The sequence below is a fragment of the Phodopus roborovskii genome, unplaced genomic scaffold (genome assembly GCF_943737965.1).
Source record: "Phodopus roborovskii unplaced genomic scaffold, PHOROB, whole genome shotgun sequence".
In the NCBI taxonomy this organism is placed as follows: Eukaryota; Metazoa; Chordata; class Mammalia; order Rodentia; family Cricetidae; genus Phodopus; species Phodopus roborovskii.
In genome coordinates, this window is record NW_026126485.1 from 2,820,740 (window position 1) to 2,834,305 (window position 13,566).

The window sequence follows — 13,566 nt, forward strand, 5'->3', positions numbered from 1 at the left end:
TAAATAGCAAGACTCTGTCTCAAAAAAAAAGAAAGAAAGGAAGGAAGGAAGAAAGAAAGAAAGAAAGAAGAGGAAAGGAGAGAAACAAAAGATGGGTTGAGGATATGTAGTAGATTAGTAGATAGAATATTTGCCTAGTATTCTCAAGGCCCAAGATTCCATCCCAGGGTCACAAAAGGAAGGCAGGATAATGTTTTGCTATAGGGAAGAAATATAGCCCTGGCAGGCTAGGAACTTGATATGGAGACCAGACTGGCCTTTTTTTTACCTCCTGAAGAATTAAAGGAATGTACCAATATGGCTATCGTTTACATATAATAAAACTAAAGAATCAAATCAGATAGTTTCTAAAGCCCTTTCGAACACTAAAATATCAACCCTAAAGAAACATGTCTGCAGTAAAATTATCAGCTGTGACAAGCAAATTTTATTTCAATTTGAATATTTTAAAGCTACAAATAGTTTAGTTTTTATAAGGTTTTATAGCCACCACTTCAAAAAACTCATTTTGTACAAAAAGTATTTTTGGCTTTTTAGACTTCAACTATCAAATATTTAATGACTATTAAATTACAAATGATACTGTACCTTGACTTTTACAAGTCTTTTTGCAGTCTTGATCTTGGCTTCACAAAAGGCTCCTCTGTATTTTGCACTCACATCAGTGCCCACTGTCAAATAGGGAGGCTCATCGAGGGCCTAAAAATGCAAAGAAATACAACCTGATTTAAACTGCTTAATTGCTTTTCCTATAATCAGGCTTCAGAATACATCTAATCTCATTACAGCAATTTAAGTTAGAATAATGATGTGTACTATAAACAAGCCATCTATAAAATACAATGAATTAAAAATAATAAAATGTGTATTATAGACTAATTAAATGTACATCATGCACAATAAAAAGACATTTTTTCCGTTAAACACAATGAATTATAAAATCACTCAAGATGTAGCCTCCCATTTAAGATTCCCACCTTCTATTCATTCATTCACTCATTGACTTACTAAAACATGTACTTATTATATAATTTGCTAGTTAGCAGATCTTAAATCTAAAAGCAGGAATGAATGTCTTTTAACAGGCTGTACCTTGTAGTCATCCAGATTCAGGATGGTTCTGTTCTTTATCTATGGAACTTTAAGACAGAATAAAAGGCATACATGTGTTCCCAACTATTGCTGAGAGCCACATGAGTAATCACTCCATCCCATACTGTCTCAAACTACTGGCAAAATGCTGTGTTCATTGTTGGTCTGCTCTTCTGCCTTAAGTAATACACTGCTCACCTGTGGTTTTGCTTTTACTGATTCTAATCTGGCTGCTTTGACTTTTATAGTAGGCTGTATTTCTGCATTGGATCTCACATTCATCAATTCCATAGCCGAAGGAAGATTAATGTAATCAGCTTTTCCCCCAAACTGTTTTATAAGAATTAGTAACAGCCTAAGATGTTCATCAAAAAGAGGTAGTAACAGTTTGGAAAAATCCCTTACTGAATAATCCCAGTGCCTTCTCTAAAAGGACTAGAAAGACCTACTATAAAGACAAATACTCAAAAAGTGCCCCAATGTACTTGTCCAACCCTTTTCTTCTTACTCTCATTAACACACTCTAGAAATCCCAAAAAACATGAAGTACAAAATTCTACCATAAGCACCCAACTCAAGTCACACACAGCATGGATCTCTCAATCTAAAAGCACCCCTGATGCTAAGAAACAATCTATCAAGAGTATACAGAGATTCCAATGTTATAACCAAGTGTTTGCAACTGTATCTAAGATTTCTATAATGACATTAACCACTGGCTACAATTAGGCATACATGTGTCCCAACATATGAACATAATTTGTAGATGACAGCATCTTATCAAATATGAAGAAGTTGGACACCCTGATATAATGGCCATACCACCCTGAACACACCCAATCTTGCTTGATCTTGAAAGGAGGGAGGGACAAAGAGAGGGAGAGCAGGGAGGGGAGAGGGAGGGAGGATGGGCACTGAATTCAAGAACCACTTTTCTTAGCCTCTCAAGCAAAAATTACATGTATGTGCCACAAAATGTTTTGAATTGCTGTTTGTTCTTTGAAACTGGATCTCTGAACCTATAAAGCCCTGGATGCCCTGAAAATAGCTATGTAGATCAAGCAGACCTCAAGTTCACAGATCGACCTGTCTCTGCCTCCAAGTGCTGGAATTAAAGGCATGACCACCATGCCCAGCTTAAAAAATGTTTTGTTTTGTTTTTTAATGACAAATCAAGTATACACCCTTAATTTTTTAAGTTTTATTTGTTTGTTTTTCGAGACAAGAGTTCTCTGTGAACTTTTGGAGCCTGTTCTGGAACTTGCTCTATAGACCAGGCCAGCCTTGAACTCAGAGATCTTGCCTGCTTCTGCCTCCTGGGTGCTGGGATTAAAGGTTTGTACTACCACTGCCCAGCATTTTAAAAAATTTTAGTGTGCATATTATGTTTGCACCAAATTATGAGTCAGTTATTCTCTTCCAGCATGTAGGTTCCAGGTCATGAGACTTGGCAACAAGCATGCTTACCAATATGTCTTCTTAAATTAGGAAAATGTCTATTAGTCAATCAGTACATTTAGGCTGTAGTAAGAGTGAAGTGAAGAACCACTTTCTTTATTGTTATTAATGTTTTAGTGTTAACTATAACTTGGTAACTTTGTTGCTTTTTACATATTTTTATTTATTCATGTTTGAAATGCATGTATGTTTATGCACCACATATGCTCAGTGGCCTTGGAGGCCAGAAGAAGATGCCAGATGACCTCAGAATAGACTTACAGTTGTGAGACAACATGTTGTTACTGGGAAATCAAATCCCAATCCTCTAGAAGAGCAGCCAGTATTCTTATTCATCTCTCTAATTACTTATATTGTTCTTTTTAAGGTTTACAAATGCATACCTCCTATCCACTCATCTAAGCAATCTTAAAATACCATTTTCCTTGGCCAAATTCCACACAGGATGGATTTAGTGGATTTATTTCACAAAGAGTAAGGAAAGAGAAGGGTATCAATTTTTTTGTAATAAACACTACAGAACACACATATATAAAATCATCACATTGTATCTTTAACGCCATCTTTATCAAGTATTTTCAAATTAGATAGTAAAAACTAAGGAAGTTTCAAATCACTGTGGTTAAGCAGTTAGGTGTGGACAGTCTTCATGACCACATCACAACTACAACTCTCCACAACTCACAAATTCCACTGGCAATGCATCCTTCCTCCCCTGCTAGCCAGTAACATTTCATTTGAGAGATATAGTATATAGTGAGGAACCCCAAATTATGAGCTATAGACTAAGTAAAAAACAAAACAAAATTACCCAATTGGACCTGGCCAGATGCCTCAGTCGGTAAAGCAACTGACACCCAAGCACCAACCCAAGTAGAGATCCCCAGAACCTACATGCAAAGTCTGGTATGTACCTGTATCCCAAGCTTTAAGGAAGAAGATGGAGAAGTTCCTGAAGTTATTGACCAGCTAGTTTACCAAAATTGATGTACTTCAGGTTTAGTAAGAGACACAAGCTTAAGAATTAAGGACAATGGAGACACCAGATGTCAACCACAAGCCTACATACACGCACACAGCTTCCTATCTGTACCTACACAGAGGTAAATAAATATTTCTGAAGTTAACTTTGGGAGCAGATAAAATGATGACTTGGTGTGTAAAGATGCTTTTACCAAGCCTCACAACCTAAGTTCAATCCCCCAAAATAAACAAAAAACCTCCCCCAAGTTGTTCTCTGATATCCACAAGTACATCATGGCATGTGCGTGTGAATGCGCATGCACACACACACACAAGGAGGGAGGGAGGGGAGGATGAAAATGAAAGAGGCACACACCTTTAATCCCAGCACTCAGGAGGCAGAGGCAGATGAAATCTCTGTGAATTTGAGGACAGTCAGGTCTACAAAGAAAGTTCCAGGATAGCCATGAGTACACAGAGATAGCCCATCTCAAAAAAAAAAAAAAAAAAACAAAAAAAAAAACAAAAAAAAAAACAAAAAACAAAACAAAGCAAAACAACAAAAAAAAGTGTTTTAGTTTAATTTTGTTTCTTAATAGCAGCCCACTGAAATGGGTTGGGGTTAAGTATCATCTCTATTTTGTACATCATAACAATTTTTCTTTTCATCAATATCACTGAGATGAAAAATAAATAGAGCCAGCAGACAAATTTAGGCCTTGTGGTATGGCATCTTGTCTATGTGTGTGTGTCCACATATATGCACATATAACTGAACCATATTTTGTAAAATGTAATCTTCTGGTGGGCTTTTCAATTTTTAACAGACCTCTGAATAAAAATATAGTAGTAAGAATTTCCAATTCTGCTAGTATATTCTCATTAACGTTCACATCAAATACTAGCACCATTTCAACCACTGTACTCAAGATATTCATTGAATTGAAGCTCAAGGAAGGATTTCTCCACACTAAGCCCCCACCATAACCTCACGAGTTAGAATCTACACTAGCAGCAGCAGAGTGTTAATTCCTTAAAATACCAAGGAAGTTCATTTTTCTAAAGTTCTATTTTCCTTCCTTCAAGCTAAAACTCAATAAAAGAAGTTAAACTACATATAAGGAAATAACTCTTAGAACGACGTATGCAGATGGAAAACAAATATAACCTAAAACAAAAACATAGGCCGGGTAGGGATAACCTGTTAGGAAAAGCAGTGACCCATGTTTGCTGGCATTCTGATTCTATTCCCCCCTTCTCCTACCAGCCCCCGTTTTATATTCCTAAGATGGGATCTCCCCATGTAGCCTGGAGTTTGCCTGGAGCTTGCCTGTGGTGATTCTGCCTCAGCCCCCTGGCTCTACAAGTACAGACTTGTGCAATACACCCATCTTAATTCTATTTCCTTTGCATCATTCTATGCAAGTTACTTTCTGTTCCTAAATTCTCCTTTGGTTTAAGTGTCTGAATGTTAAACATATCTGTCTAACAATTTGAGGCACAAAAGTTACAAAGACATCAAAATTTTTGAGCTGCTCTGAGACATTCGTAATCATCTAGAAGTAAAACTACATAACTAGGATTATTAAATAATATCCAAACTATAAATGCAATTCTCTGAAGATAATCAAGTCACATCTCTAACTGATATGGTCAGACTATCATAAGTAATGTTAGATGAGACAGTAATTATGAGATCAGTCATTTATCAACAGCAGACAACTAAGTACACAAACCTTCATAGCACCAAGTCAAGGTTATAACTAGATGGTTTCTTTCACTAAACCTATCTAGGTTTTAATTTGCATATCATAAAAATAAAGGCATTATCAGTGAGGATTGAGACCCAAAGTAGTTAGTTACTAACAATATCATTATGAAGCTCTCCATGTGGTTAAATCAGAAATTACATCAACAGAAACTCACATGTGGCTACCTCCTTTTTAATTCTGTATTCCAGAGACAAACCTCACTTGAAACGATTGCTCACTATAAATTGGTGCAAATTCAAAGCTGAATCACTTTGTTCTTTTGGTCAACTAGAATCAATACTAACCAGAATTCATTACTTTTTTAGTACTAAGTCTAGTAATAAAGTTCAATGGTATGTATGAGATGACTTTAAAGTGTTACTTCTCCACTTCTAGCAGTACAGAACTAATCAAAGGCATCATATTATAAGCAGAAAAACACATATAACAATAGATTGATTTGTGAATGAAAATATTCTGCTCAAAGTCTGTTTCAAAGATAAGATGTCACAGGCATGGCAAAGCACAACTTTAATCCCAGCACTCCAGAGAGGGAGACGGATACATCTCTGTTTGAGACCAGCCTGACCTACATAGCAAGTTCCAAGCTAGCTAGGGCTATACTGTAAGAACCTACCTTTGAAAAAGGTTCATTTCTAACTGGCATATACCCTGCCTTTTAACTGTAAAGGAACATTCCAAACACATACACACAAAAGACATACAGTATAACAGCTCCTGCACATAACCTTAAACTGGCCGCTACCAATTGTGAATTCATTAACAACTATCCCATCTACTTCCCTTCCCATGGCGTCTTCAACATTATTGGGGTTTGTTGTTGTTTTCACAATTTTAAATCATTTATCAGTACATATTATGTTAAATGATAAATTTCATTTTGACATTTTCACATATGAATATAAGATGCTTTGATGAATGATATCCATCCCTCATTGCCCATCTTATATCTATGCCCTTGTTTTGTTTTTCAAGACAGGGTTTCTCTGTAGCTTTGAAGCCTGTCCTAGAATTCACTCTATAGACCAGGCTGGCCTATACCACCACCACCACCTGACACCCTTATTATTTTTAAAGAAATCCCAGGTACTGCATTAATAAAAAAATTATTCTTCTCTGTATGTAGTGACAGGGATTCAGAGTTAAATTCTCTTGTATGGGCTGGAGATATGACTAAGCATAAGGAACTGCATGAAGATCCACAACACACACACACACACACACACAGAGAGAGAGAGAGAGAGAGAGAGAGAGAGAGAGAGAGAGAGAGAGAGAGAGAGCACTGAAAGTGGTGATGCATATGTGTGACCCAGCACTGTAAGGTGTAGAGTAGAGGAACAGGCAGATCCTGGTCTCACTGGCCAGCCAGGCAAGTATAAATGCCCAGTATTCCGGTTCAGAGAAAGACCATTTCCTTAAAAAATGAGGTGGAGGATTTGGCAAAATGGCTTGATGGATACAAGCACTTCCCTTGCCAGCCTGACCACCTGAGTTCAATCCCTAGAAGTCACATAAAATTAGAGTACAAAACCGACTCCATGAATTCATCCTCCAACCTCCACACACTTGGTGTGGCATGCACACCTCCCCAAAACATACATACATGCATATAAAAGTCATTTTTTAATTAAAATGTATTTGTAAGGTAGAATCCATTAAGGGATTATACCCAACATTTACTCTGTCCTCCATATGTGTACATATGGGTAAGTGCATACATACCTATATCCCACATTTTATACTAATAAAAGATGATATAAAATATTAATTAAGAATACTGCCCTGCTATGTGTCACATGCACTTGGGAGAAAGAGGCAAGCAGATCTTTGTGATTTCAAGGCTAACCTGGTCTACAGAAAGAGTTCCAGGACAGGCTTCAGAGCTACAGAGAAACCCTGTCTTGAAAACCAAAAAAAAAAAAAACAAGCAAACAAAAAACCCCACCAACCTCTGTAAGGATGTAACTCAGTGATAAAATGGGTGTTTTCCTCAGCTCCATCCCCAACACCCTCCACCCGCAAGGGCAGATTCCTCAATGAGATACCTAGGTTCAATTCTACCACTTTACAGCTAAAAGATACTGGGTTAGGACATCTGTGGCTCAGAATACAGTTACTACCTCACAGAGAAGAAAAGTAACACATTACATACCTGCAGTATTTAGAACATGTCCAGTATACAGTGCAAAATACAGAGCAAACAATTTATGTCCTTAAAAAGGGTAGTCATTAAAAATCAATTCCTGTATAAAGAATTTCATCATCTCTTTCTTCCTGTGTGTGTGTGTGTGTGTGTGTGTGTGTGTGTGTGTGTGTGTGTGTGTGTAACTGATTCCTTTCCCTTGCTCAATTCACCTATGACATAATCAGGCTGCCTTCTAGTAGTAACACTTGCTAGGTCTCCACAAGGCTGATGCCTAATGAAGTGCACCACAATCCACTAGTACAGCAGAACTCAACCAAGTCTGCACAGCTACTCTGAAACTAATGTACTATGGTCCAAGGCAAACGCACACAAAGAACTGTGTCAGTAGGTTAACCAACTCCACTGTCTAAGAGAATTGACAGATACGTGTATCTTTATGGTCAATGAAAATAAAATCCTCTTACCTTCTCTTTTTGTTCTGCTTCTCAGATCTTAGTAATATAGACCATCCCAGCAGCTAAAATAAGATGTTTTTAAGTAGTACCTCCACACCACAAAGGAAATTAAACCACTAAATTACCATCCCTTTGTTTAGCAAACAGAACAGTTTCCTAGTTGCTAAGGCAACAGCTATTTCAGTTACCCCATGTTGCTTAAACAATTATTTTTCTAGTCAATCGACCAAATGTCCTTACACACACACACACACACACACACACACACACACACACACACACACATATACACCTTACACAAAAATCAATCAATTCCATGGGAACATGGAAAAAAGCAATTTGAAAATTCACTCCCAATGGCTGCACCTCCTTCAAAGTGTCAGGGAAGCCACATAAGTGCATAAAGGCACTAACAGTGATCTCTAATGTGCCTCCAGGCTGCAGTTTACCACATAAAGTATTAGAACAACAGCTAAAGCAGCTCTTGCAATGGCTGGGTAACATTGATACTGCCAAGAAAACATTTGGTTATTAAGATCAATCCTTTAAATCCTAAAACATGCCATATAGCATTTCACTGAGGTAGTTTCTTAGAAAGAAAGGGGCATTTAAATTGGTTACAGTGCTGATGCAACTGGGAGAATCACACAAAACAAGACTATTAAATTTGATGTTTCTTACACATACCGGATGAAATAAATCTGTGAAAAGCAACCTATTTGTATATGACAATCCCAAAGCGGCATTAAAACAATGGAAAGTTCCAACAGGCATATGAGTAAGAACCTGTCCATATACCATAGATGAGCACTAAAGGACAGAACAAAGTTTAATACACACAATTATTTTACAAAACATATTTAGGAAATAAAACTATACAATCTAACTTAAAATCTTCTCTGGGCAATGTCCACTCTCTTCTTTGATGGTACAAAGGTCATGGGCTAATAAGGGTAAAGTTTACAAAGGCTCAGGGAGGGAGAAACAAATGCTGAGTATACACTGAATGAAAAGTGACAACACAGGCACATCCTGGCTGTACAGCTGAAGACATGGATGAGGCTGAGTAAGGCTAGGAGATGAGCAGCACAGCTGGAAACTTTGCTACATTGAGGACAATCAAAGGTTACAGTGGAAAAAAGAGGGAAGCACCTCTGCCACTTCCTACCTGTGGCAGACAAGAGAGCTGGCCCTGGGCATCATGAGTGAGAGAACTAGCCCTGACCCACACCAGCTGCAGCACAAAAGAGAACAAGTCCTGCACCCAGCCTGGGCAGCACACTAGAGCTAACCCTGTTGTCAGGATCGGGTGACCCAGCCCTGAGGGTGTGAGAACAGGAGAGCTGACCCCACCACCCCCTTGTCCTCCCCTTATAGCAATCAGGAAAGAGGGTTCTGCACCTCCTCTGGGCGAAACAGTAAAGCTGGCCCTGGGGATGAGTGAGGGAGACCCAAATCTGGATCTGAGGGCCCGAGAGCAGGAAAAATAGACCCTGTCCCTTGCTGTAGGCTGCATTGGTTGAACCAGCTGAGACAGTGCTGGAGAGATCACACCTGGGTAGTGGTGATGAGGGAAAGTTAGGGAAATGATCAAACCAACTAGCACCCGGGGCTATGAGTTGACTTACCCCAATATCCACTAAATCTATGAACTGTTAGAACATATGAAGGGAATGAACCTACAGATCAAAAACAACAGAAATTTCCATGACACAGGACAACAGGAAATCCAAGAGTAGCTCCAGTAAGAGCCCATTATCTGTGGTGTAGAAGAAACCAAAAGCCTCAGGCCAGACCAATGAGCATTTCCAAGTAAGGATGAATGGACTGAACTGTCAAATATGTGACTCAACAGGCCACACTACAGCTTCCACGACAGGATTCTTCTTTTTTGGTTATTGTTATTATTATTATTTTTGGCTTTTCTTTTAAATTTGGTTTTGATGGGTGGTGCAAGGGCATGGGAAAATGTGAAGTAATGGGGAATAAGTGGGATTGATTCAAACGCATGATACAAAATTCACAAAGAATCAATAAAAAGTAAAAAAAAATAAAATAAAATAAAAAGAGGGCAGCAAAATGGTAGTATAAAGGTTTGGGTTCACAGTATACAGTAAGTACATAGACAAAGGGAAGTATAAATGCACATTTATGTGGAGGGGGAATATACATGCATATGTGTGGGCGTGAACAAAAGCGTGTGCATACACACATACTTATTGTTTTTCCTAACTCTTTGCACCAAGAAAGCCCAGGAACAAGTGCCAGAAAAGCTGGGGCAGAGAGGAATTAATACATTAATGTCATTTCCATAACATTAATTTACGATTTCCATAGTACACACTATACTCCCTTAAAGGAAACCAGTAAGCCTTAGAGCCAGGCTGGTTTCAATGTTGGGAAGAAATACAGCAAGAACCTGAAGCATTTCATACTAGAAAGTAAAAGCTCAGTTAATGGTGGAGATATCTCAAAGGATCACCCAAGAAGCAGCTTGAAGGGCTCCTACTAGTCAGATGAGGCAAACTCTGAGCAGAAAAGCAGAAAAGAATGGTAGATGTAGGTAGTACATACTTATAATTCTAGCACTTAGAGGGTAGAGAGGCAAGAGAATCAGCAATTCAAGGTCAGCCTCAAATTTACAGGGCGTTTACAACCAGTCCAAGCTAGATAAAATTATATATCACATAACTATTAATTGTTCAACATATTTCCGGGGCTGTGTGCGTGTGTGTGTGTGTGTGTGTGTGTGTGTGTGTGTGTGTGTGTGTGTGTGTGTGTGTAAATCAAACTAATCAACTTAAGGTCCCCATATCCCACTGTAACTTATTAGACATTCAATGGGACTGGGAAATGGCTCAGTCATTCAGTTTTTGCTGGACAAGAATGAGAACCTGAGTTTGGATCCCCAGAATCCATATTAAACAAACATTAACCTCTATTGGAGTTGAGGCAGAGACAAGTAGATAGAGCTCATGGAAGAGCCAATCCAGTCAATAAATGAACCCTAGGTTAATTTTTGAGAGCCTGTTCCAAAAACGTGGGGAGGGGGGGCGCAGTAAAATGGCTTAACAGATAAAAGCTCTTTATCCCTGACAACCTAAATTTAATCTCCAGATCCCACAGTCGAAGGGCTAAACCAGCTCTTGAAAGTTATTCTCTGATGTCCACAACATGGGGCATCTAGTCAAACGCATGCTCTTGAATCTATGCCTCCTCCATATACTATGAGTGAATGAATGATCAAATTTAAAATGCAGAAAACAAGGTGCCCATCCATTCAATACAGTGTTAATAAATGTGACTGAGATAAAGGTTCATCCTTGAGCCACAATGACACAGGTAATGCAAAATACCATTAACAGATGCCAAGCTGACTAGTAGGAGGTCTGATTAATACTGGTACAATCCTAGACTACATTCCATCCCCAGGGATGGCACATGTGATGCACTGGGAAAAAGAGCATCCTTCCTTCCAAGACTGGGTCTACTAATGTGAGAAACAATCCAAACAAAAGTTGTTCTTCCTACAGAATAAAGTTTGTGTTCCTTCAAATTATGAAGAACAAGAAATATGGAGAAAGTTGGAAGCAAGCTCTAGATTGAAGAATTCTGAACAAACAGGGAACCTATGTTCCTGGATAGAAATGGGCCAGAAAGGAAAATGGATTAGGAGAGCTGGCAGAGTCTTACGGGATAGTAATACTGTTGATTTCCTCCCCTGGAGTAGAATGTACTGTAAGTAGGAAAGTGTGCCTTCAGGTGAAAATCATACATAAGAAAAAGAAATGAAATATAGAACAGATGAGGCTGAATGCCAATGGGCAGGTCAGGTGAAGAAGCACATTAATTCTTTGTACTGGATTTGAAAATATATAGCATATATTGAGAACTACAAATATATTTTTTAATGAATTATCCACTTAGGCTCTTTACCTGTCCTTCTGGTTTTTCTTTTATTGTTTTTAAACTGGTATTCCAAATTTTTGTTTTAAAAACCACCTTTTCCTAAGCACAAAAATCTTTTCTAGATGCTACCTACCTACATTTAACATTCTTCTAAAATTTAAGTTACTCTAGGGGGATAGAATCACAATTACTTCTAAGTAAATCTTAGACTCATACCTATCAGCCCAGGGAATAATTTCATGTTCACGAATGTTAAGTGGTACCTGCACATTCTTGAAAACAAGTATCTCAAACATTCTAACTGGACATTTCACCAGCAGAGTTGAGCAAGGAACACTGTCACTGTGTGCAGATGAAACATCTCTCATAGGCTCATGTGTCCCAACACCTGGTTTCTAGCTAGTGAGCTTCATAAGGCTGTAAAGCATAAAGGAATTGGAGCTCACTAAGTAGATCAATGGGTGGGTCTTCAGGTTTTATATCCTGGCCGTATTTGCGGTTGGCTACTTCCTACTGTGGACATAATACAACCAACCATCTGCCTCAAGATCCTTCCCCCACGCTTTCCCTACCTTGATAGACAATATGCCTTCTTATGACTGGAGCCAAAGGAAACCCTTCCTTACTGAGCTGCTTTTGTCAGGTGTTTCTGTCACATCAATGAGAAAGGTAACTGTGGTGGTTTAAAAATAAGAAATGACCCCCCAAAAGGAGTGGCACTATTACGAGGTGTGTCCTTGTTAGAGGGAGTGAGTCACTGTGGGTTTCATATATGCTCAAGATACTGCACAGTGTCTCAGACCACTTTCTGTTGCCGTTGCCGGCAAAATGTAGAACTCTCAGCTACTTCTCCAGCATCATGTCCTACCATGATGATAATGGAAGGAACCTCTGAACTGTGAGCTACCCCAATTAAATGTTTTCCTTTATAAGAGTTGAGGTGGTCACAGTGTCTCTTCACAACAATAGAAACCCTAACTAACATAGAAGTTGGTACCAGGAAGTTGGTACCAGGGACTGGGTTATTGTTGAGATAGGCCTGACCATGCTTGTTTAGAGGAATTTATACTTTGGTACTCTGGGTTAGGAAAACAGTAGAATGCTTTAAGTTCCAGAACAGTCAAGTTTGGTCAGTGAAGGAAATCATGGAAAACAGAAAGCTGATGATGATGTAATTGAATGAGGGGTCCATATTCCAGCCCCAGTAAGCAGCAGAACTTGGTAGCTTCAGCCACATGCGTTCTGGAGTTAAGGATAGAAGAAGGGGGCTATGAAATTTGCCACTGTGGCCAGGCATGTGTCAGGGGTGTATATGAATGGAGGCCTAGAGAGGCCATTGTGTGAAGCTGTGATAATTGAAGCCTGGATTGCTTTGGAGACCCTAAGATGTTGGAGATGCCAGAGCCATGGGATACCTGCTAAGGAAAGTTGCCAACAGGGAGTAGAACTAGCCCAAGAGAAACAAGTGTGTTGCAGACAACAAAGCTGAAAGGAGTTGAGGATCTGAAGAGCATTTTGACATCAACATAGAAATGCAGAGCTTGGAGTTTGGTCTTGCTTTGGTCCAGGATTTCCTCACTATGATCCCTTCCAAATGCTTTAGAATGTTAATGTATATCCTATGCCATTATATGTTGAAAGTATGTGATCTGCTTTTTTTATTTTTATTTTATAGGGGATTACATTTAAGAGATTACATAAATTTCAGAAAAGACTTTGACCTTTAGACCTTTAAATAAGTTTGAGATTTATATAGAGTATGGGGATTTTT

At 38.7% G+C, this 13,566-nt stretch overlaps 1 protein-coding gene across 5 annotated transcripts in view; it reads right to left on the reverse strand.

The window, feature by feature from the left end:
• Positions 1–13,566, reverse strand: part of Arid4b (AT-rich interaction domain 4B) — a 121,822-nt gene that overhangs the window by 76,188 nt on the left and 32,068 nt on the right. For all 5 annotated transcript variants that reach the window (XM_051194730.1, XM_051194728.1, XM_051194726.1 and 2 more), the window contains exon 3: positions 589–699. In XM_051194730.1, the coding sequence (XP_051050687.1) occupies positions 589–699 (111 nt within the window). The remainder of the gene's footprint in view (positions 1–588; positions 700–13,566) is intronic.